The sequence below is a fragment of the Biomphalaria glabrata genome, chromosome 1 (genome assembly GCF_947242115.1).
Source record: "Biomphalaria glabrata chromosome 1, xgBioGlab47.1, whole genome shotgun sequence".
In the NCBI taxonomy this organism is placed as follows: Eukaryota; Metazoa; Mollusca; class Gastropoda; family Planorbidae; genus Biomphalaria; species Biomphalaria glabrata.
In genome coordinates, this window is record NC_074711.1 from 50,152,434 (window position 1) to 50,177,615 (window position 25,182).

Below are 25,182 nucleotides of genomic sequence, written 5' to 3' on the forward strand. Positions count from 1 at the left end.
ATCTACCTTAATTAAACTTCTGGTTTAGCACTCTTAAGATCTATATCTACTAGATCTAGATCTAAAATATAAATTTGGAATAATGTAGATGTAATTTAGATAAGATTTATGTAAAAAAAAAAAAGCCTAAATAATGTATTAATAGACTGAATGCAATATTAAATTGTAAAAAAAAATAGTAGATTAGTTTTAGCATTTTATAACATTGCAATATTGATCTAGACATTTGGAATTAAAAATCTACACTTTAAGTCTAGAAATTAAAATTATAGATCTTGATCTAGTCTAAATCATGGCTGCTTGATAGTGCTGTTTGCGCCCTGGACTGTCATTTGGATTTATTGATGGTCCCAGGTTCAAACCCTGCCCACTCCCATCCCCCGTCGTCCTGCAGGAGGTTTGGACTTCAGCTCTGAAGGAACATCCCGAAACATATAAAACAACAAACATTCTAAACTAGACCAAGAAATTCTAGATCTAGAATCTACAATGATTTTAATTAGAATATAAATCTAAATCTAGTTTTTAAAAAAATCTAGCTTTAGTGTAGGCTACAAAATGATTAGATCTAAATCTAGCTATTATGTCTTTTTAAAATACGAGTCAGATTACAAGGTTTAATAAACATTACTATACCGAGTTGTTTTAGCATTTCATTTGAAGAATTTTTTCCATATGACGTCAAAGGAAAAAAATCCACTACGTCACATGGCCTAGTTAGACTAAAATATGTCATCTATTCTAGCAGCTTGTCGAGGGTTCATAGACATTGGTGCACTGAGTGAGTTCTTTTAGCATTTCATTTAAAGAATAAGAATTAACTCCATATGACATCAAAAGAAAAAAATTCACGTCACACAACCTAGTTAGACTAAAAAATGTCATCTATATGAGCAGCTTATCGAGAGTTCATAGACATTGGTGCACCAACTGAGTTCTTTTAGTATTACATTTAAAGAATTAACTACATATTACGTCAAAGGAAAAAAATCCATTACGTCACAATGGGCTAGATAGACTAAATATGTATGTATGTATATATATATGTGTGTATATATATATAAGGATTAAAGACAAATTTTTTTTTGGTATGTTTTGTCTGTTAGTCTGTCTGTCCGTCATGTTAATAAAAAAAAAAGACTAAAAGCTATTGAGAATCTGATTAAAATTTCATTTCATTTCCGAAACATCGCAATAGCTTTAAGTTTCTTTAATAGATTGTTCCGGTGTTTATCTATTTATAGTGAGAGAAAAGAAGAATTCCAGGTTAATCAAATACTGTTAATTAAATTTTTGGGATGGTCTCGTATGAAAATTAGATGTACCATAGCCTTGTGGAAAGATTTTCAAATCATACTTTGGTGATAGTAAGCTGTTTTCCTTAAAAATCGGAACATAATATTAACGATAATTAGATTTTCTAACATTTTAGCTAGCAAATTAAATGTAGTGTAAGTGCCATTTTACATAAATAGAGTTAAAATATTTTTCATAAAAAGTCAGGAACAACCAATTTTCGTAAATTAGAAAATTATGTGTTTTATTTATTAGAAGAGGGATTTCAAACAGTTATTTGGCGTTAGCAGATTTTTCATATAAAACATTTTTGGCGACGAAATGTAAGAAAATTAAAGTAATGTAGGTCGATTTCTTTTTCAAAACAAAATCCGGAACATTCTTTACCGATTAAACAACTTTTGTTATGTTTCGGCAAGAAAATTAACTGTAAAATAAGTCTAAAAAGTGATTTTCAATAATCGTTTCTAGTAAATTACTTTCTTATTTTAAAATCCTGAACAATCTATTGTCGATATTTTTGAAAAAATAAAGTCATTTGTCATATTTTTGTTTTAAGTTAAAAATACTGAACAATTGATAGCGATAAAAAAAATATAGTGATGTATTGTCAAAGAATATAAGTGTAATATTAGTCAATTTAGCGATTTCAAACAATCATTTGACATTATTTATTTTTTACATAACAATATCCTGAACAACTATATAGTTAATGAAATATAAGTCAGTATAGAGATTTTTCATTTTGCATTTATATGCTATTTACATTAAAAAATCGGAACAAATATTTAAGATCATGTGATTTTTTTTTGTTTAAGCACGGAAATTCAATTTAATATAAGTTAGAAGAGCAAACAAACATTCGTTGGCATTGATTTGTTTTTCACACAACATCCGGTAACAATCTATTATAGACACTTAAAACTATTGCAATATTTCTGAAGGAACATTAAAGGTTAAATCAGATTTTCAATAGCCTCTAGTGTTGTTGTTTTTTTTTAATCTAAAATTGACGGACAGACCGACCAACAGACAAAAGGCACTAAACAAAAACTAAATAAAATCTGATTATTTTAAAAATTTTGAGGGAACTGATTAGTACTATGTCTTGTCACACTACTGCACGAAAGTCGCTGCATAAAAAGTCCATTTAAAAAAATGTGCGTAATATCTACATACAAAGTGCATTCTTAGCTTTAATAAATAAACATAAATGATTTCTTTTAATTTTAGCAGACAATTGACCAGAAAAAACACCTTTAACTAATATTTATATTTCTTGTGAACATTTCTTGTACATTTTATAACTATATTTGACTTAGTGATATCGAAAATACACAAAAAATTGTCTTTTTTTTGTTAACATATTGTAACATTACCTCCCTTACACTTATGTTATTGTTTTAGAATTGGTTTATTTTTATGAAAAAATTGCTTGCATAATTATTTTTAAAACGGTTTGCTTTTAGAAAACCAAAAGTAGCCGTTGCACCTAAACTTTTCAAGCCCCATCGCATAGTGAAATAATGTGTTTCATTTTTCTTTTAGTTTTTGAGATCTGAGTGTGACAGACGCACAAACCTAATAGCGGCTTTTCCCTTACGGGGGGCCGCTAAAAAATGTCATTTTATTGACAAATTTAGTAAAACATGTCTTACAAAGTTTTAACATTTGAAATTACTGATTTTTTTTTATTCAGACGTATTCTACAGATGAAATTTGTCAGAATAAATGAAATTTCTGTTGGCGAACTATTAGAAGTGAGTTTATATTTCAGCTTTTAAACTTTCTGTTTATTTTGTTTTACATTTGCATACACTGACACCTATGCATGTGTCCCACAGGTCATTGTGAAAGATGTGACTGCTAATGGAATCCTTGTCAAACTGGCCAAGTCTATCTTCTCTTTCATCACTTGTCTACATTTGGCTGATGTGCCCATTAAAAAACCTGAAAAGAAATTTACCCCAGGAATGAAATTAAAATGTAGAGTAAGTCAAAACATTGGGAAGGAGAGAAATATTGTTTTGTTTACACAATAGCTTTTTTTTTTGTAATTATGCTAAATCTGTGATTTTAAATTCCATGTTTTGTGGAAGTATTTTTAGGATATTTTGTTTGGTAAAAATTTATTTTAAAAAAATGAATCAAAAAGATAATGCCATTTTATATCAAGTAATGCAATTGTTACAATTTTACCCTCAATGGTCCCTGGACTATTAAAGCATTGTGACTCATTTGCTTTAAGACTGACTTTTAGGATTAGTCCCAGCACTCAAACCAATTTTGATTAAAACTACTAATCAGCTGGGTGGTAGGGGATTCTGCAATAGTGTATCCAATATGATAATAATAAAATGTAAAAAAAAGTATATTACAAAAGCCAGTTATGGACATTTTAAAAGACATTTCTGCTTTTTAGAATTAAATATTGATTACCGAATATTGTAAAATTATGATAAAACTGAGGGCAGATAGGAAACATTTACAAAACTTTTTCTATAACTTGAAAGAACAGGTATATTGACTGGTTGGCATTTAATTTTTTTTTTTCTAATTGAGAGGGAAAGTCTTTCATTGTATAGAATGGATACAGATATGCCTGCCGTCCTGCATTATGTGGAACTGTCCCGCAAAATCATCAAAAAAGCTCACATGTCATGTTCCGCCGTTCTACATTCATGATTTTTTTGTTCCACCAAGTCTGAATTCTGACCAAAAAAAATTGCTGTTGTATAGAATGGATCTGGATGGCTAAAATGTAGCATTGTACTTAATTTAAATTGAGTCTTTAAATTTTCAGGGTTTATTATTTTTAAAAATCTTTTCACAAATTGAAGATTAGTTAAAACAAAATTATTGGATAAATCTAATGAATGGCGCTCAATAAATAAATGTAATTTGATTTGTGTACAGGTCCTTGGTGTTGATGTTGAAAAGAATAAAGTATTTTTAACTCACAAACGGTCCTTAGTGAAGTTGAAGAACCCAGTTACAGAGTATAGCCAGTTGAGACCTCAGATGGAATTGGAAGGTTATATCAGTGCTATTAAAGAAAGAGTTGTAATTGTGACATTCTTTAATAATGTTAAAGTAAGCCAGATTTCTGTCTTAGTATTAATGCAGTGTTAATGTAGGCTAACAGGATAGCAGTAGCAGGGGTTTTGATACTCTTTTTTTTTTTTTTTTTTTTTATACTTAAAGGTGTGAGTGTAATATCATAAAGAGTCTATATATAGTTTGTGATGATTCCTCAGAGAGGGCTCTAGGTACAGTCAATGTTTCTATAAAGTACATTGTAAGTACTATTTGGAGAGCACTTAAGACAGTGGAAAACAGAAAAACAGCTAATTGCACCATGTTGCCAGCCCTATCAAGCAGCTATTCCCATAACGCAGTTAGTCCCAGCTTGTTGCCAGCCAGTACCATCTTTTAGCAAGTCACTTAACTGATTCTGGTTCTGACTGGGTTAAAAAAATTGTTTGAAAAGCAGAAAAAAAACTCAAAAACCCTATTAAAAATAGGGCAGATGATGTAAAGGTCATCTGTTTCGGTGGCCTATGGTTTTTGAGGGTGTCTTTTGGCCAGCACAACAACCAACCACCTTTACTTTTCCCCAACTAACGTCAGGTACTCATTAGAGTTGGGATGAACTCAGAGGCGCCCAAAGATCCCAGAATTAAAAATCCCAGTCTTCACCAGGATTTGAACCCGGGACCCCTGGTTTGGAAGCCAAGTGCTTTACCGCTCAGCCACCACGTCTCCAAAGCAAAAAAAGTCATTTACTAGGGGGGCACTGGATAGTACGTTTTAATATTCGGCCAGAGCCGAATATTGCCAAATAGTAAAATATAATATTCGTCTGGAGCCGAATACCTACATGTCTTGAAAATAGCTTATGTTGTTGAACATTTTGCAAAACTGTTAAATAACATACCTATATTTGTGTTAATTTTTTTTTCCTTTTTTATACCTTATTGTTTTAAACTCTGTTACTGATTAATTAATTAATGCTTAACAGTATTTATAAACAGATAGGCCTAATTAACTAATCTGTGTAGCATGTGTGTGCTTTTATGTACGAGGCCACCAACTGTAAAGGGTGTGTGGGAAGGGTCAATGTAAAATATGTAAGTAGATATTTTACTAGTTAGTAATGTAAATCTCTCAAAAGTAAAGTGCTATCTGGCTGTTATAGTGGGTGGATGTATGTATTCATGAATTTCAGACCAACAACTGATCATCAGGCTTGTAATTTAAGTCCAAGGACCGGTTCTGGTTCTGGCTTCAAGGGCTTAATACTGATAGTAGCTGTTTGTTAATAGTTGGCTGGATGTATGTATTCATGAATTTCAGACCAACAACTGGTCATCAGGCTTGTAATTTAAGTCCAAGGATCGGTTCTGGCTTAATACTGATAGTAGCTGTTTGTTAATAGTTGGAAACGGAAGTGTTGTAGGTCAATATTTATTGTTTTAGATTAATATATTTGCAACAGACGATATTTTATTAACAGCGGGAACATCAATTATACCTATTTATAGTTTGAACCTTAGAAGGTGCCGAAGCATAGATTTAATTTTAGTCTGTAGGCCTATTATTGATATCTATGTTTAGATTTACAATTGTATAGAACTAAGAGCATTAGGAAAACCAAGTACCAAAAAAACATAAATAGACTGTGTGTTCGACTGATTTTAACAACCTGGTCAGATAGACGTAGTGGGCCTACACATGTAGTCCTAGTGTAGTGTGTATAGTTGATGGTGTTGACCATCACACGTTTTTTTTCCTTGGGCATATGCAATAGTGTTGAGTGGTCAGGCAAAAAAGATAACACATTGGCCTGGTCACTCAGGCATGTAGATAAATTATATCCATACTCTAGTTACAGAGGTCAAGTGTTTCTTAACATTCCAGCATATTTTTTCTTTGTTTGCTAGATCTAATTGTGATGCTTTAGATCAATTTATTTTCTGCGATTTTTAACTTTACTGTAAGTTTTCCTTTATATATTAAGTCAATAGAATTAAACAATGAAATTAGCTTTCTTTCTAAAGGCTAAAATTAAATCCAAATAACGTATGTAAGAAACATCTTCCTTAATTGTTACTGATTTTATCGCAGTTCTGTAACTGTTACAAAAGGGCACGATAGTAAACCAATGGGTGTCAAGTGTGTAAAAAGTATGTGTGATCTTTAGTCCAGTTTACTAATTGAGATTTATATCCAAGTAAGCAAACTAGGCATTCGTGAAGAGGTGTGGCCTGTAGTCCATCCACATGATTGTGATTAAGCAAACTCATTGTCCGGTTACCCCTATAGAGGTGTGGCTTAAAGTCCAGCCTCTAATTAAGATTCGCTACCAAGTAAATTAACTCAGTTCCCTCGCTTGAACTTTAGAGAGTATCTTTTATTTGTTTAGACCATAAGAGGTGGGAGTTGTTCATCTCTACCCTTGTTACCAGTGTAGAGATGTGGCTTGAAATCCAGCCCCCTAATAAAGATTCTTCTCCAAGTAAAAAACACTCATAAGGTGTCACCTCTAAACAGTGTCAACATGTTGACATCTGGCTTAATGTAGTCACCTTGTCTATCAATGAACTCAATGTTATGAACTAAACAAACAAAAGAAGGTGGGGGTTGTTCATCTCTACCTCTGAAGATATACCTGCACATCTAGACAGACGTCTGGTCAGCGTGACAGAGTTAAGGAATATTACATGTTAACTAGCCCACTCATAGGTCAAGAAAAAAAATTTAAAATGTGTCAGACATCTCTGCTATGTATGAAATACGAATTTATAATGTAAAGTTTTGTGTCTATTTAGATTAACACGCCTAGTCTTTGTACTAAAAGATGTTTGGTGCATAGTCATAGTTTTAAAAGCACTTTCTTTTAGTTGAAACATAAACGTTAATGTATTTAAGAACTGACGTTATTGAATCATGTCCACTTTATGAACATTGGTAGTTTTATGTTGAGATTTAGTTTGACAACATTCGACGGTTCCCTTCATAAAGTATTAAAACTTCTTGTTTGACATCGTTAATCAGCCTCGACTACCCTTATATTGTTGGCTTTTTGTCTGCGTTTTTTGGTATTTAAGTGTTACCTCCATTTGACTTATCTGGAAAAGCAGAGGCGCCTGACAATACAGCGTAGTTTTTACTATCCGTCAATAGTGAAAAATTGCAGAAGCCAGAGCGACTATCCGGTGCACCCCTATCATTTAAACAAAGCTAATGATATCAAATATTGTATGTCTGATTATAACAAAAATTGAACAACAACCTGCAAATCAATCTACTGCATTTAAAGTACAAAATTAACTCTTGTTAATACTATTGATAAATAGAACATGATATTTTGATTGCTAATTATTTATTTAAAAAAACAATCTATATTAAAACTTATTACTTTCTCACTTTTTGTTATTTCTTCAGTGTAACTGAATGTATCTTAAGTAGATTTAGTTTCATTCTCAGTAATATTGAAAATATTTGTAGGGCACATTCATTAAAAAATATGTTCTTTCTCCTTCCTAGGGTTATGTTACTTTAAAGGATATGAGCAAAGAGAAGGTGGAGAGTCCTGACAGTCTCTTTTATGTTGGACAAGTCATTAGATGTCGGGTTGTCTTCTTCAATGCTGTAGAAAAGAAGTTGAAACTCTCTTTTAATGCAAGTCCTTTTTTACTTACTACTTTCTACAAAGAAATATATTGTAGACATCTTTAGCACAATGCTGCTCTTAGTATTTCCTTCTCAGTGTTAATATTATTTAAAGTTATGCTTTGTTCAATTTCAATATTAAAGTAGCTTAGAACTGTGAAGGTTTAATGTTCATGAAAACAATCCTTTCAAAGTTTACATCATTGATCTATTTCAGTTAGGGGATGAATCTGTGACTAGTCCTAGAAAATGTTTAGAACCTTTGGATATTTCTATCAGAAAGGTAATTACTTAGTCTATACAAAATAGAAATTCCTTGAAATAATCACACTAGTTTCTGAACTGAATGATCATTAAATTAATAGAATATTGTTACAATTAATTGACTGGCAGAATTAAACTCTGACCTTAATCAGTTTTCCTTTTATAGTTCTTAAATACACGTTGACTTTCACATTCTCCTTATAAAATTTTTCATTCTGGCCAGTCTGATTTTTTTTTGCAAGCAGACATATAGTTCTTTACTCAAATTTTCTATTGTAGTCTCAAATATATTTATTTTCTTTGACCTACATATGAAAACTGCCCTCTTGAGACCTGGTGCCTGTCAAGCATGACAAAAATAGAAATTTTAAAAACACTTGTTGCTTCTGTTTACATTTCTTTGACTACATGTATAGTTTCAAGAGCTACAAGCTGAAAACAAAATTGTAGTCTGTGCTTAGCATATGCTGTAACATCAGACAACATAATCCAATTGTATAAAGATTTGTAATAATCACTCTGCTATTGACAAAATTACACAAAACTTAAAAATACTATAAAAAAAAATTAATCCTTTAAAAATTACTTTTTTTTCTACTAATAATTATTTTTTAAAAGTAATAAGTTTTAAGTGTTTGCCACAAAACAACCAAGACATTTTCTTTTCAGATCAGTGAAGCTGTCATTTTATCTGTAGATAGTATTGGTTATACTCTTGGTATCCAAAACAAGAGAAAAGCATTCCTACCATTCTATCACTTGTCTGATTTCCATGAAGTACAAGAACTCAGAAAAATGGCATTTAAGCCTGGTCACAAACTTCAGGGATTGACATTCTTTAAACAGAAAGAGAAAATTGTATCCTTTTAGAAAGAAAAAATGTTTTTGTGAAGAGTAGCTTTAGCTAACTGGATGCATTCACTTTCTATCTCTATATAGTTCATACTGCATCCAGTTTTATCTTAGTACGTTATCGAGTCTTTACAAAATAATGTATGTTTAAGTCACTTGTATTGAAATATTTATGTTATGAGATATTTAAAAGTTTCCTTAAGTCTTCATATAGCATAATGTATCAAATTTTTTAATAAATGAAAGTTGATTATATTTTATAACATCAAATTAATAGATCATTAAGTTAGCTTGCCTGAATGTTTTTAATAATAAATTAAATGTGTTGTATGTATTATTTTTGTCCGAAACCAAATGTTTGTGTCTTACAAATGCAGACTTGTTTGTTAACTTGAACATGCTACTATTTCTTTTGCATAGGTCTTCCTTAACATTCTCTACAGATATTGACAATGAAAGAATCCTTTGTCTCAGCAGCTGACACCAATAATTGGATAGAAACATTTGAAGACTTGAAGGTGTTTGTTTGTCATCTTCTTTCATGGGGAAGGGGAGATGAACAACTTGTTTCTATGTGACTGTAGATGGTGTCTTAGTTTGGTGGAAATGGTGTCTTGTTCTCAACATGTCTTTAATTATCAGTTTTCAAAGTAAAAGTGTTCACAAAAACAAATCATTCAAAACATGGAATCAAGTCATCCATTTCAGTGTTTTAAGAATGCTTGAGGTTTAGTATTTGGCACTGTAGAGCTATGTTTAATGCACAAATTGTAAGATGCATTTCCTCATGGATAATAAAGTTTATTATTATTCTTGTAAAATTGTTTGTAAAATGTTTTACATGTTTCGGATGTTCCTTCAGAGTTGAAGATAGTTTACTTCCTAGTCCAAACCTCCCGCAGGACGACGGGGGATGGGAGCGGGCAGGATTTGAACCCTCGACCATCGATAAATCCGAACGACAGTCCAGCAATCAAACCGCACGACCAGGCAGCCATCCATTCATATGGGTGGAAATATTTAATTTAAATGAGAATGTTATTATTATTTATATTGATCAGTTTTCTTTTCTGATACTATTTTTAGTACTTACTTTTAACTTTGTTGTATTTATCTGTGAGTCTTGAGTGCAAAAAATATTCTTTCAATATTTATATTTTTCTAACTTCGAAATTTCTCTGCTGAATTTACTCTGCTTTATGTGTGGCTTAATTAATTCATGTCCAATTTGTCACTAGAGTGGAATGTTGCTGCCAGCTGTCATTAAAAACCATCAAGATTATGGAATGTTTTTGGAAATAGTCAACGGTTTTACTGGGCTGTGTCCAACTAAGGTAATTCTGTACAAGTTTAGATCTAATAGATTTCAGCACATTCACATGATTTTTAAAAAATGAATCTTTGAATTGAGTTTCTATTTTTTTCGTTATATTTACATTTGTTTAATTGTTACGCCTTGATTTCTTTAGATGTTTATTGTAGCGTGTATTTATATGGAGAAATTTATGAGTTCTTTTTACGAAATTAGAGTTACTTTACTAATTTTGTGTGCAATTATTATTTGTAGGCATATTTGGTCTGCTATTTTTGGTTTGACTCAATGTTTTGAAAACTTTGTTGTGCTCATCTCATCATCATCTCATCTCTGCCTGTGGTCCCTTCTGGGGCGTAGGCCACCAACCAGCTTCCTCCAGGCATCTCGGTTCTGGGCGAGTCTCTCCAACTGTCCCCACGTCTTGCCTATCTGCTTGGCATCTGCTTCCAAATCATGGTGCCATGTATTCCTGGGCTGTCCCCTCTTCCTCTTTCTTTGGGGATTCCAGGTTAGGGCTTGCCTTGTTATGCTTGATGCAGGCTTGCGAAGGGTGTGACCTATCCATCTCCAGCGTCTCTGAGGGATATCTACTTCAATGGGCTGCTGCTTTTTTCTTTGCCACAGTTCCTCATTCAAGATCTTGTCTGGCCAGCGGATCATAAGAATCTTCCTCAGGCAGGTATTGATGAATACCTGGATTTTTTTCATGGTGGTGATGGTGGTTCTCCAGGTCTCTGCTCCATAAGTAATATTGACTTAACAATGGTGTGAATGAGCCTAATCTTGGTGGTAATGCTTATTTCCCTAGATCCCCAGGTGTTTTTCAGCTGATGGAAAGCTGCTTGAGCTTTACTGATGCAGGTTCTGACAGGTTCCACCTCTTCCAGCGCCTCACCTTGGACTGTAATGGGTGTATTGTTGGATGCCTTTATCTTGAACACTTTGCTCTTCTCTCTGTTTATGGTTAGGCCCATTCTAGCTGAATTGTCTGCAACAACATTTATCTTTTCCTGCATCTGCTTCTCTGTGTGAGCAAGAAGAGCCAAATCATTTGCAAAGTCTAGGTCATCTAGCTGTTTCCACAGTGTCCACTGTATACCGTTACGCTTCTGGTCTGTTGCTGTCTTCAAGACCCAATCTATGGCTAGTAGAAACAAGAAGGGAGAGAGTTAACAGCCTTGTTTCACTCCTGTTTGGACTTCAAATGCCTCTGTCAGTTGGCTGCTATGAACTATTCTGCAAGTTATTCCCTCATATGACTTCTTGATGATATTTGTAATTTTTTCAGGCACTCCATAGTGTCTCAAAAGTCTCTAGAGGGTCTGTCAATCCTTGCTGTCAAAAGCCTTCTCATAGTCTATAAAACTGACATAGAGAGGGGAGTTCTATTGAAAGGACTGTTCCAAAATTATGTGTAGTGTTGCTATCTGATCTGCGCATGATCTCTCCTATTGAAAGCCGGCTTGTTGGTCACGGAGATGCGAATCGACAGCATCTTTCATTCGGTTTAGCAGGATGCGGTTAAACACTTTGCCTGGAATGGACAGTAGTGTTATCCCTCGATAGTTGGAGCAGGAACTAAGATCGCCTTTCTTTGGGAGTTTAATGAGGTAGCCCTCCTTTCACTCTGGTGGCACTTCTTCTTTTTCCCATATCTTGCAGAAGAGAGGGTAGAGTAACTTCACTCTGGTATCACTATCTGCCTTTAGCGCTTCACCTGGGATGCTGTCAGGTCCTGCAGATTAGACATTCTTCATTTGCTTGATTGCGCTGTGAATCTCTTCCTTGGTGAGTGCACTGCACTTGATAGGTAGGTCTCTTGCAGCTGGTGGTATCACTGTTGGGTTTGCAGGAGTAGGTTTTTTAAGAAGCTCCTGGAAATGCTCAATCCATCTCTTCGTTTGTCTTACTTCATCTGTTATCACGTCACCATTCTTGTCCTTTACAGGTCTCTATGACTTGGCAAATTCTCCAGATAACTTTTTGATGACTAAGTACAGGTCTTGGGTACTGTTCTGAAGGGCTGCTTCTTTTGCAAGTGCTTCAATGTAGTTCTGCCTGTCTGTTCTAATGCTACGTTTGACATTCCTATATCAGCATATTTTTTGTGTGTGTTTTTCCTTCTGAAGAGTTTCTGTTGAAATCCACTCCTTGTGGGTGTATGACTTGGGACCCAGGACTTCTTTGCATGTGGAGGTGACTGTTTCTTTCACTTTCTGCCACGTCTGTTCTACTGTCCCCTCTTCTAGGAGCTGGAACTTGTTAGAAAGGGTGACTTTGAACTCTTCCTGTTTTTTGCAGTCTTTCAGTGCAATGGTATTGAAGTGTTGTTGGCTGGGCCCACTTGTCCAAGTCTTCTTCACCTTCAGTTTCACTCGAGCTCACAGAAGATGATGATCTGAAGCAATCTGCTCTTCGTCTTACACGTACATCCTGAAGAGATCGACGGAACTTCTTCCCAATACAGACATGGTCTATTTGGTTCTCTGTTGATAGGTCTGGTGACATGGTCTATTTGGTTCTCTGTTAATAGGTCTGGTGACATGGTCTATTTGGTTCTCTGTTGATAGGTCTGGTGATATCCACGTTGCTTTGTGTATTTGTTTGTGTGTGAAGACAGTTCCTCCAATCACTAAGTTGCTTGTGGCACACATGCCTGCAAATCTCTCTCCATTTCCATTCCTCTCACCTAATCCATGTTTTCCCATGATCTCTTCATATCCTCTGTTGCCATTGCCAACCTTAGCATTGAAATCGCCCATTATGACGAGGATGTTCCTTTTTGGTCTGTCATGTAGGATGGTAGTCAGCCTGTAGTAAAAATTGTCCTTGTCCTCCTCTTCACTGTCATTTGTTGGGGCATAGCATTGGACAATGTCTAATTTAATCCTCTTCTGCACTGTGTGGAATGAGGCTGTTATTATCCGTGGTCCATGTGCTTCCCATCCAATAAGTGCTCTCTGAGCCTGGGTGTGTGTAGCCTCTTGCCTATGTCCTGAGTATAAAAGTAGCTCCACCGAAGTAAATCTTTTCTTCCTGGAACCAGTCCATCTTGACTCACTGATTCCTAAGATGGTGAGCTTGTACCTTTTCATCTCAGCTGCCACTTGAGCTGTCTTTCCAGTCTCATACATGGTCTGGACGTTCCACTGTCCTGGTAGAGATGATGGTCTTCGGCATGTCAGCTTCCAGATGACTCTGGCTTTCACCGACTTGCGTCATAAACCTTCCAGCTGGTAGTCCATCCTCTCCCAGGTCCATGACTTCTGTTCATTTGCTGTTTGGTGTTTCTGTAGCTAGTGGTTTTTCTACTGGATAGGGTAGCTAGCCCTACGCCCAACCCTCCTCCTTTCTCAGCCGGGCTTGGGACCGTCCTAAGGAGTTTTTGTTGTGCTCATTGAAACTCAAATCTCACCTTTTCAGTTGTACATAGAATCATTTGTACAATTTTTTTTTTCTAAAATCTGATATCTGCTTCTATTGGTTTCAGACTCTAAGTTATCTTCAGCCATCAAACTTACAAGAGCTTTTTAAACCTGGTCAATCTGTGATGACAAGACTCGCTAAGATTGATACTGAAAAACAGAGATTCCTAGGCAGTGTACATATTAAGGAGTGCTGTGAAAGTGGAGTTGATTCATCTCTAAGTACGCTCAGGAGTTATCTTCTCTCTAGGACAAAGGCTCACCTTCAGCTTTTTAATGAACATGGTTTGTCTTTTATTTTTATAAACACCAACAAACTGTACACTCTATCTTGTAAAAATACAAGTTGTACACTCTCTATCTTATAAAAATACAACAAATTATATACTCTTAGTCTTATAAAACATCAACCGTTTATACACTATATTATTAACACTAACAAATTGTATACGCCTAATCTTATAAATGTCACTAAATGTTTCGAATAGATACTGTGACCTAATTTGACCTGTTTGCAGAAACCGGGGTCAGGTCAAAGAAGACGCAGAACAAACATATGTTAATTATAATCATCCAATCAGGGAAAGGGGGGGGGTCAAGGAAAAAAAATCGCATACATCAAGTTTCTAGAAGGATATAGTTAATAAAATATTCAGAAAGAAGTTTCTAGGATTCTGGAAAATAGGGTTTAAAAAACTATAAATTGGGGGAAAGTTAGTTAGTCGGGGTTCTTGCATTGTAATTGGTTCTTGTATTGTACTGAGTTCTTAAACAGCTGCAGGTCCTCTAGAGGAAAAGTTGTATCAAAAAGTTGTTTCAGTAGTAAGGTATATCAGTTAAAGTTGTAGTATTAGAAAGTTGAATATTATCAAGATATTTAATTCAAGTTGTTATTGAATTGAAAATATACGTATAAGTTTAGTTTGAAGAAGTTTAATAAAGAAGGAAGAAAAGAACACATTGTTTTATAAAGTTATTTATATACATCTCCGGCAAGATGATTCTGTTTGTGCCACTGTTAAAATAAGAAGAAAAAGATACAGATTGTACTGAAAGAATAATAATAATACATCATCGATAAATATTGAGCAATAAAAAAACAGAAATCATCAAAATAAACACCAAAAAATTGTATACTATCTTTCTTTTAAACACCAACAAATTATTCACTCTTTAACTTATAAACACCAACAAATTATTCACTCTTTACCTTATAAACACCAACAAATTGTTCACTCTTTACCTTATAAACACCAACAAATTGTTCACTCTTTATCTTATAAACATTAATGAAACATTGTATGTACTGCTTTATTATTAATTTATTATACAACAAACATAACATTTTTTAAAGATGAACTAGCTGTATATAAAGATCTGAAAGTTGGTGACCTTGTTGAAGTGGTGGTTAATTCTGTGCTTAAAAAAGGCATTCTTTGTGACACAACAGCTGGTGCTAAAGGACTTGTTACAAAAGATCATTTTGGAGGTAATTTTCAAATTTGGTGGGTCAGATTGCACAAATTATTTCATGTTTAAATCAGTTTATATGTTGGTTTGAAAAAACAAAGTTCTATTGTTGTTTTTTTATTTTTTATAAATGAAATATTTTGCAATTATTTAATTTTCACTAATATGCAAATATTTTACAAATAAATGAAATACATTTTTTTTTGGTCACGTTTTAAAAATGTTTTCTTCACCACATACCTGAAGATCCTCAATGAAATATTGCAATGAACATGAGACCTTCAGTATACTCTTTCATTTCCATTTACTAGTTCACTTTTTTCTTTTAAGATGATCTTTAAATATATATATATATATATATATATATTCTGGTCTAAATTCTCTGCTATTAAAAGATTTCATTGTAAGAAAAAGGATTTATGTATAGATTTATTCTATGTGCAACTGTGTGAGTAGAAAGAGTAAAAAAAAATATTTATTTCAAACCTAGATTTACAACCCAAAGTTGGCAAATGTTACCAAGGAGTTATTCTCTTTATTGACCTACTTACACCTTGCATTGAAGTAACTTTAGACTCCAAAGTTGTTCAAGCTGTCAAATCATTCAAAGAAACTGATAAAACTAAGGTAAACAATGGTTAGATTGATGATATAAAATGTGTGCAACCTTATAATTGTTGGTCTTTATATATCATATACATTTGAAATATATCTCTATTGTATTTCAAAAATGATATATAAATCTGTTATAAGCCATTGTAACTTGAATCCTTAACAAGCCATTTGTGTACATATCTCTTAAAAGTGACAAATGTCTGAAAATGAATTGAAAAGTCCTTGGTTTAGAACTGTTCTCTACTAGCCATGTTCTCTACTAGCCATGTTCTCTACTAGCCATTCTTGTTTTCCAGCTGAAGACCAATCAAATCTTGAAGGCTAACATTTTGTTGATGAAGCCAGAGTTCATGTTGATGGGGTTAAAAGGTCATGGTAGTGGAAAGTTTGTCTATGTACCAGTCAAACAAGTGAGTGCTTCATGAGTCAAGGCTTGTTCTATTCAGTTTAAACAAATAATTGTTTGTTATCTGTTATGTGCAACGTATGATTTACAACTAATTACTTCTTAATAAATGTATTAATAGTGCTATTATTTTTAAATATTCTGTTAGGAGTCAAAACAATTAAATTTGTGTCTTTTCAGCATCTGAATGATGTCAACTTGAAATCTTTCAAGATAGGATCTTATACTGAGGTTGTCATTAAAGAGTGAGTATTATTGTAATGAGACAATAAAAGAAATGTAAATAATATGTATATGTTTTGAAGTATATATTTTAAACAAGATTTCGTGAAATGCTATCTGATGCTAAAAGCATCACTTTCTCAACGGACTCTTGGACAGCTGATAATACCACCGAATCATATTTTGGTTTAACTGCCCATTGGTTGAGTGAGTCATTTGACCGAAGCAGCTATGTTTTGCATTATTATATTATGATATTAAATTAGCATTATGTATTATTTTGTAAATAAATATTACTGTTGAATTACTTTTTCTAACGTGTTAACTTTAAATCTTACTCTTGTGTTAGGTGTGTCTTGATTGAATAACAATATTCTTAATAATAATTTAAGAGTATCAAGTAACTCCTCGTTATTACTGATATTACTTAACTCTTTGGCTCCGGAATTAATTCGGAATTATTTGCCACTTTTGGACGGAATTAATTTTTCCGCCATTTCAGAGTGCGCTACTTTGCTTTGATATAACTTGTATAACTTTTTTATTTATTATTGGAAAATAATAAACTTGATATAGAATTAAAGAGAAATGGATGCTCTTTCCATTTCTTATGTTTTCTAGTTTGCAAATTATGTTATTTTTGTAATTTTGGGTTTTGAATATAAAAATTAAAAATGAAAAACTCACCAACTGACATTGAAAATATCCATCCAAGTGCATGTTTAAAGAAATTTATTGTTCAAATTGAATTGAAATAGCTTATTTTCTCATTTTTATCCATTTGTTTACAGAACACCACAGAAGAAACAGCAATAGATGCAAAAAATAATAAACTGGAACTAATAATCCAATGTCAATACTTTAACGAAAAAGCCCATAAAAAAAGCAACACGCTTGGAACAAAACACTTTTACCCTAAAACTAGTCCAACTGTACAGCATATATATATTTATAGTATTTTCTTCTAAAGTTCTTCATGTACTTAGTATATAAATATTCCTTCTAGTTGTGATATTCATGGAAGCAGTCAATATGAATGTGTGGGTTCGACTCCCATCCAGCGCAAACATAAACCGTTCTCCCTGACCCAAAGTGTTTACATACTCTGTCTTTCTTTATTGTTATAGGTCTCCATTCTCTGAAAATGGATCTTATTCTAGCAGGGGTGTTCCATTTAATCCTATGGTCAGCATAGCTATTTATTTTGCTAACAAGACTATCAACAATGTAATTGTCAATGAAAAAAACACTCCATCTCAATAGATGCAGTGCTAAGTCTAGGTTGACAACCCAATTTCTTGGTGGAATAAATCTGAAATTGTTCTGTTTCAGTGCCTAGATGATAGATCTAGAGATCTACATCTATCTGATTAGATTTAGATCTAGATAATATAGAAACAGCTAAACTAGTTCTAGATCTACATTGAACATTAGCTGGGGGTGGAGCTACTTCATCAGCTGATAAACTTCATCATTACTAGACCTAGGCCTAGGCCTAGGTCTAGACCTATAAATTAATTTACTAGATCTAGATCTATATAATTAGATTTATCAATATCACCATCAGATGAAACAAAACCACTGTCATCTGAATTCTTATACTTCTTTATCAAAGAAATATTTAGATCTACAAAGTTTATATGGCCTTGGTTGAAGCTCCATGTTAAAAAAACACGCACACAGAAAAAATAAATGTCATCTCTTTACAAACTTCGTACAAAATAAAAACACGTTAAATGAAGGAAATTCCGGATGTTTAGCAAAGGGAAACTATTCTAGATAAACAATTAAGCAATAAAAAACAAGAATTGGAGAAATGGAAACGAAAAAAATAAATTTGAAATAGCCGATGCCCCCAGCGTTGGTCTGACTTTTTTCCCCTTTTTTAAAATCAACGCCCTGTGCGTTGGTGCGGAGCCAAAGAGTTAAGATATATACTTAGCCACTATCTGTATTAGGTACAAACCAGAAGCTGTTTATGGCCTTTAAAACATGAGCCTAATGACAAGTTGATGGTGTCAAATACATGAACACAAACATCTACCCACCATTCAACCTAGATTGTACTTAAGAGAGATTTACGCTATAAAACCAAGAGTGAACTTTACCTTTGAAAGATTTACATTAGTTACATATACGTTTATATATTCTACATGAGTTATCCCACATGCTACTTAACAATTGGCGGCCTTATACATACACACACACCATCTCATGTTACAAAGATTAGTTTATGATAAGCATATCTGTTAAAAAATGCTGTTAATTTTAATTTATCAATCAGTAATAGAGTTTAAAGCAAGAAAGTAAATTAAAAAAATAATATGAATATAGGTATGTTATTTAGAAGATTTGCAAAAACTTCAGTAAAACGAGCTGTCATGTAGGTATCTGGCCGAATATGTAATTTTACTATCCGGTCATATCCGGCTCCGGTCGGATATCAAAAAGTACTATTCAGTGCACCCCTAGTCATTTGTAAGGTAGTCCTGCCAGCGTATGCCCATTATGAAGTGGAGGCACCTTTGATTGTAGTGTTAAAGAAACCGTAGATGCCTTATATAGAACCCATACGTGGTAAACACTGATTTTTGTAGGAGGCTGGAGTGATTTATTCCCCCACACTCTCGCTTGGAGGCATCCAAAAACACAACTTGCTTTAACATTTATCCATTTCTCTTATCTTTGGATACAGTGCTTCCCAGATACGTAAAGTAATCTACCAGGTTGAGGGGGTGTCCATTCAAGTGATTGCTATGATTGAGATTTTATTGGTTGACTTCTGAAACATAACTTCTGTTTTTCTGAGGTTTATTGTTAAACTAAAAGAAGTTGAGCAGCGTACTTAAATTTAACAGTGAGCTGGAGCTCATGTTCAGTCTGAGCAATTAGCACAATCATCGGCATAGAGGAACTTTGTTACGACCATCTTCTTTTGTTTAAGTGTGAGACAGTAGTTGCTGAAGGTTGAACACATTGTCATCTGAGCGGAATCTAATGCCTTTGTGCAGTCTCTGCTTCCCTTGACTCAGCCTTGCTCCAAAGAGGATAGCAAACTGAGTAGGAGCAAATACACATCCTTGCTTTACTCCATTTTCTACCAGCCCAGAAATCTCACTGACTCTCACAGAGCCTACTATGGAGCTGGCCAATCAAGGAATATTCTGAGAAAGATTTTTTTTCCACCAGTGACAGCAAGGTTATGCCATGGTAATTTGAGCAGTTGGACTTGTTGCCTTTTTTGTTTAGTCAGCATAGTGCATTTGTCCCAACACAAAGTGAAGAGTTCTGTTAACTTTTCAGTGAGAGCAACACCACCCAATTTGAAAACTTCTGCTAGAAGATCATCAGAGCCTGGCGATTTATGTCTTTTGAGCTTCCCGATTGCCATTTCAACCTTAATAAGACTTTGGAAATTCAAATTCCATTTTCACTGCCTGTAGAATTTCAGAAAGAGACTCCTCAGAGCAAACTATAGTGCTCTGTCTATTTTCTACTAATTTTGCAGAAACTACTAAGGACTCGCAATTCAACAAAAAACACTAATTGAATAAACTGGAGAAAGTCTTTTGCTTATAACTTCCTACACCTGCAAATTTAATGTCAGTATAGAACCAGAGCCACCGTTTCTTCTTTCTACACTAGAGTGGAAAATGAACCTCATTAAAACTTGCTACTTTCCAAAGGTTTTTTTTTTTTTCAGGCTTAGACTTATCTTCAGTTAAACTGTTCCAACACTCAAACCTATACAAATATCGTTCACCTAGCTTCAAGTGAATAGACAAAGTCTGGCAGCATACCTTCTTGATGTTTTGTTTTATCAAGAATTTACTCCATCATCATCACTAATAAGTCAGCCTAACAATATTCTATGTTGACTCTAATAGAGAGGAGACTTGTCAGTAAAATGACCTGCATTATTTGAAATGAGGTGTGGAGGAGGACTTCACTGATCCTTTCTTTAAGCTAGATAATTCCATAGCTTAGGGTCCTTTCTTTAAGCTAGATAATTCCATAGCTTAGGGTCCTTTCTTTAAGCTAGATAATTCCATAGCTTTGGCTTTTGAGTCATCTAATTTTTATGTAAGCAGCTCATTGATGACTTCTTTGAAATATTTACATTAGACACAAAGAGAATAATTTATCTAGACTTTTCATACTATCCTCAATTTAAAAAAAATATTTCCTGTATTAAAAATGATCTTATCATTTTTTTAGCTGCATTGAAGGATTGCAATTGGCAGTTTTTAAGATGTATGACTTGGAAGTAAATTCATTAACTCCAGACAAGTATCAGCCAGCAGATATAACCAATCAAAACACTTTGATGGGCATTGTCATGGAAGCCAAGTAAGATAAGCAGTTGTATATTGAAAAAAAGAGTACCCTAATTAAATTGGTATTACTGATATAAATACTTTAAACTTTTAATCTATAGGATTAGATCAATTCATGCCTTACAAATAAATGTCATGGTCAACAAATTTCATGGACGCATCCATATTACAGAGATTTGTGATAGTGTTGAAAATGTGAGTAAATATTTTTTTAACATAACACTCTTGGTATTGGTCAGGTTTTGCTGTTTTTTATTTAAAATTAATTTTTTATTTACTTTTTTGTTTTGTTTCACAGGGAGAAAATCCATTGAAAAGATTTCATCCTGAACAAATTGTGAAAGTTAAAGTAATTGGTTTTAGAGATTTAATAACTCACCAGTAAGTCTTCATCAAAAAGCTAGCAAGAGACCGTGGAGAGTGGCGTGTTTATGTCGAGGCCCTATGTTCCATGAGGAACTCAAAGGAATGATGATGATGAAGTCTTCATTGACTAGTTTATTACCTTAAATCTATCATAGTTTATTACCTTAAATCTATCATAGTTTATTACATTAAATCTATCATAGTTTATTACCTTAAATCTATCATAGTTTATTACATTAAATCTATCATAGTTTATTACATTAAATCTATCATAGTTTATTACCTTAAATCTATCATAGTTTATTACCTTAAATCTATCATAGTTTATTACATTAAATCTTATCATAGTTTATTACATTAAATTTATCATAGTTTATTACCTTAAATCTATCATAGTTTATTACATTGTATCTATCAGATTATTACAATACACATATCTTTCCTCAGTTTACTGTATTTCTCTTATATCTATTAGATAAATGCTTTAAAAAATGTCTTTTGTTATATCTTTTTCAGATACCTTCCAATAACTCGACCTGTTGACAAACATGTTTTGTTGGAATGTACTGCCAAGGAAAGTAAGATGCAGCTTCAGCTAGCAAGCTGTCAGAGTCCACAAACTGAGCTGAAAGAAGGAGATGCGCTGTGTGTGTATGTCAACAAGGTGGGTCAGTTTTTCTTACAGAGCAATGTTTAACATTAATTGTTATGAATGTATTAGACATGTTCCTGCATTGGTATGATTGTATTTGACACATCTACATTGATTGTTATAAATGTATTAGACACATGTTTACATGATACAATTTAAAGATTGTAAATGTGTCTTCAAAACAAACAATGGCATTGTTACTCCTCTTACAACAGGAAGTGTAGGTGAATAGAACAAATCAAAAACTATTCTCTTGAAGACAATTCAGCCTGTAGAGATGTGCCTTTGCTAAGTAATTGTTTCTCCCATCAGGTCAGCCATGATAAAGTCTGGGTTCAAGTGAATCTGAGTCAGCAAGGCTACATTGACTACTTTCATCTCTCACGGGATACAGATGTCCTGAATACTGCCACTAGCCACTTTCTACCTGGGCAGGGCTACCATGCTACAGTCCTAAAGATAGATTCTGACAATAGGATTGTCCTTTCACTTATTGGTAAGTTCATTACACTTTTAGTATTGGTCAGTGTTTGGCTCACCAATACTTGAAGAAAAACACTTTTGTTATTTAGAGGTTCTAATAAATGTTGACCTAAGCTTTACTCTGTTGCTAGGTCTTGTTCTATTTGGTAGCCTAAGGAGAGTACAACTTCAACAATTCACAATGCTATATTTCTTAGGCAGTGAAATCCAATTAATTGAAAATGAAGGAGTGATTGCTTTGATCACATGCATCAAGCAGGGCAAACGTCTCCTTGTGAAGTTACCATGTGGTAGACTTGGTGTAGTCAACCAAAAGCCTTCAGTGTTACATTATGTAGGGCAATATATACGATGTAGACTGGAGTCTTTAACAAAGGACTCTGACAGATGTGAACTCTCATTACTGGATGACAGGTTAGTACTTGTAGTGTGATGGTTGAGATAAGTCTATACATAGTTTTTACATTGCAAGTTTCTGGAAAATAATGTTTTTGTCTTTAATAAAAATGATGTCAGTATTTTTTAATGAGGTCAGATATTCAACCATTAGTTTGGCCCATAAAATTTTGTTTTAAAATGTTTAGTGCCATGCCACCAAGAAAAGTGAGAAAAAGAAAAGAATTAACCCAGACTCCAACTACAGAAGTCAAGAAACCAAAAAAGAAAGTTTCAAAAAAGAAAAGTGAAAACATTCACACCATTGAAAAGGATGAGAATGTTTCAGACAATGAATGCTCAAAGGTGAGTTTATTTGTTTAATTTAATTAGTTTCTGAAATGGTCAATACTACCCTAAGTAATGTCTTTAAAGCTACAATTTTCATAGCATTAAAAAAAGTTCCCCTTTTAGACCTTGTGGTCATGTGGCCAGCACAACGACCAACCGCCTTTACCCATTAGAGCAGGGTCGACTCTGAGGCGCCCAAAGATCCCGAAATTAAAAAAATACCAGGATTTGAACCCGGGACCCCAGATTCAGAAGCCAAGCACTTGACTGCTCAGCCATTGCCCCTCTTTCATAGCATTAGCATAGATTTTTTAAAAGTTTTAATGTCAACTGTTTTTTATTCTTTACAGGCATTGCCAGTTAGTGTACCTCGACTGGCAATTGAAGGGTTTTCATGGAAAGGGGAAGTAATGCCACATCAAAGCCATCCTTCTCACAATCAGGAGAGTGATGATGAAACAGAAACTGTAATTATTTGTTTTCTCTTTGCACTTCACTTACTTATGTAGATCAGAGAATCTGATGGCTGGATAAATTAATCATTCAATGAAGTCAAAAGTTTAAAAATGAAAAAGAGAGACATTTATAGCTTCTAGATTTCAGTGGGTTTACCAACATTGACATTCTATTACAATGTACTTAAAGGGGAGGTCCAAAGTATGGACAACAATCCAAATCCACAGTATTTTAGCTTTGGTATTTATCTAAAACATATAAGTATGACACTGGATACATCATCACAACCAACATGATCCAAAGTCCTGGGCTCAAACTTTGTGATGTGCATCTCTGCTCTCACTCCTCATTTCTTAGTGACCTGTTACCTGGCTTAGAGTCCCATACTTCTCTGTCATGGGGATATGTGTATTCTTTGTTTCCATTCATTTGGTTTTTGCTTGAACACAATTTTGTTTTATTTAATATTTGACAATCTTTTTGTTATTTCTTGAACCCAGACAAAAAGTGAATCTCTTGAGATTAAAAAGAAAAGAAAACATGCAGAGGAGCTCAAAATACAAGAAGTAAGTTGTAGGGGCACAGTGCTAGAAATAGTTTAGGGAAAACTACAATAATAATGACTTAGACTCTCAGAAACATTTTTTTTTTACCAATTTCATTTTAATCTGTAAACAAAAATATCAAATATCCATAATCTTAGTAACTGCCTTTGTGTTCAGACACAATACTTTTCATTCCCATTGGTCGTTGTTATGCATGTTTAACTTGTACATCTTGATGGGTGTAACAAAAACTGCATAAAAAAATAAGTGAAATAAGCTACCATTGCATTAAGACAGGGGTGCATCTTATCTCCCTTCCTCTTCCTACATAATGATGAGGGCAATGAATTTTATTGCCTTCGTTATTCCATGGCATAAACAAAACCGAATGAGGGACTTGGACTTCGCTGATGATGTTGCACTACTCGGGGCTACAAATAAATGCATACAAGAAATGACGGAGAGCCTAGTAGAGAGGCACCCGCATACACTTGGATAAGACTTATAGTGGGATATAAGGCAAAAGGTGCTCCATCAGACTTGGTGAGTCAAAGCTTGAAGAGTTCGTCATGTTCACATAACCTTGGTATCATCGTAACAAACGATGGGGGTGCCTGCAATGACGTAGCATGCTGAATAGGAAAGTCAGGGAGCATTTTTCAAAGGCTACAGCCTATTTGGACAAGCCAAGCCATTGGACTCGAGACAAAAATACACCTTCATAACACAATCATCATCCCAACAGCAATATATGCATGTGAGACGTGGAAGTCATCTGCCAAAATTGAGAAAAGACTGAATGTGACTCAACAAAAATAAGATGGATTTTAGAAGTCAGTTATATAGATCGAGTCTCAAACAAGGAAATCCTATGCCGAACTGGGAGTCAACCACTTAGGTTGTGACAGAGCGTCGCATGAGGTTTGCGGGATATGTTCTCTGACAAAATGAACTACTAATACCAAGAGTTGCGATGACATGGAGGCCAATACGAGTAAAGCGCTAACAGGGACCTCCTTGTATAACTTGGCGCCACACTTTCATGGAGGACCTCAGAACAGTGGACACCAGGTGGGA

General features: G+C 34.0%; 1 protein-coding gene across 1 annotated transcript in view; it reads left to right on the forward strand.

Annotated features, from left to right (window-relative positions):
* Positions 1 to 25,182, forward strand: part of LOC106063183 (protein RRP5 homolog) — a 45,840-nt gene that overhangs the window by 16,826 nt on the left and 3,832 nt on the right. Inside the window, exons 12-33 of the mRNA XM_056022446.1 lie at positions 2,996 to 3,056; positions 3,141 to 3,287; positions 4,213 to 4,389; positions 7,846 to 7,980; positions 8,189 to 8,254; positions 8,905 to 9,093; positions 9,531 to 9,605; positions 10,326 to 10,421; positions 13,893 to 14,112; positions 15,182 to 15,316; positions 15,788 to 15,924; positions 16,209 to 16,322; positions 16,499 to 16,563; positions 20,759 to 20,890; positions 20,979 to 21,072; positions 21,176 to 21,258; positions 21,760 to 21,907; positions 22,208 to 22,391; positions 22,576 to 22,792; positions 22,963 to 23,119; positions 23,455 to 23,571; positions 24,061 to 24,126. Coding sequence (XP_055878421.1) covers positions 2,996 to 3,056; positions 3,141 to 3,287; positions 4,213 to 4,389; positions 7,846 to 7,980; positions 8,189 to 8,254; positions 8,905 to 9,093; positions 9,531 to 9,605; positions 10,326 to 10,421; positions 13,893 to 14,112; positions 15,182 to 15,316; positions 15,788 to 15,924; positions 16,209 to 16,322; positions 16,499 to 16,563; positions 20,759 to 20,890; positions 20,979 to 21,072; positions 21,176 to 21,258; positions 21,760 to 21,907; positions 22,208 to 22,391; positions 22,576 to 22,792; positions 22,963 to 23,119; positions 23,455 to 23,571; positions 24,061 to 24,126 — 2,815 coding nt within the window. The remainder of the gene's footprint in view (positions 1 to 2,995; positions 3,057 to 3,140; positions 3,288 to 4,212; positions 4,390 to 7,845; positions 7,981 to 8,188; positions 8,255 to 8,904; positions 9,094 to 9,530; positions 9,606 to 10,325; positions 10,422 to 13,892; positions 14,113 to 15,181; positions 15,317 to 15,787; positions 15,925 to 16,208; positions 16,323 to 16,498; positions 16,564 to 20,758; positions 20,891 to 20,978; positions 21,073 to 21,175; positions 21,259 to 21,759; positions 21,908 to 22,207; positions 22,392 to 22,575; positions 22,793 to 22,962; positions 23,120 to 23,454; positions 23,572 to 24,060; positions 24,127 to 25,182) is intronic.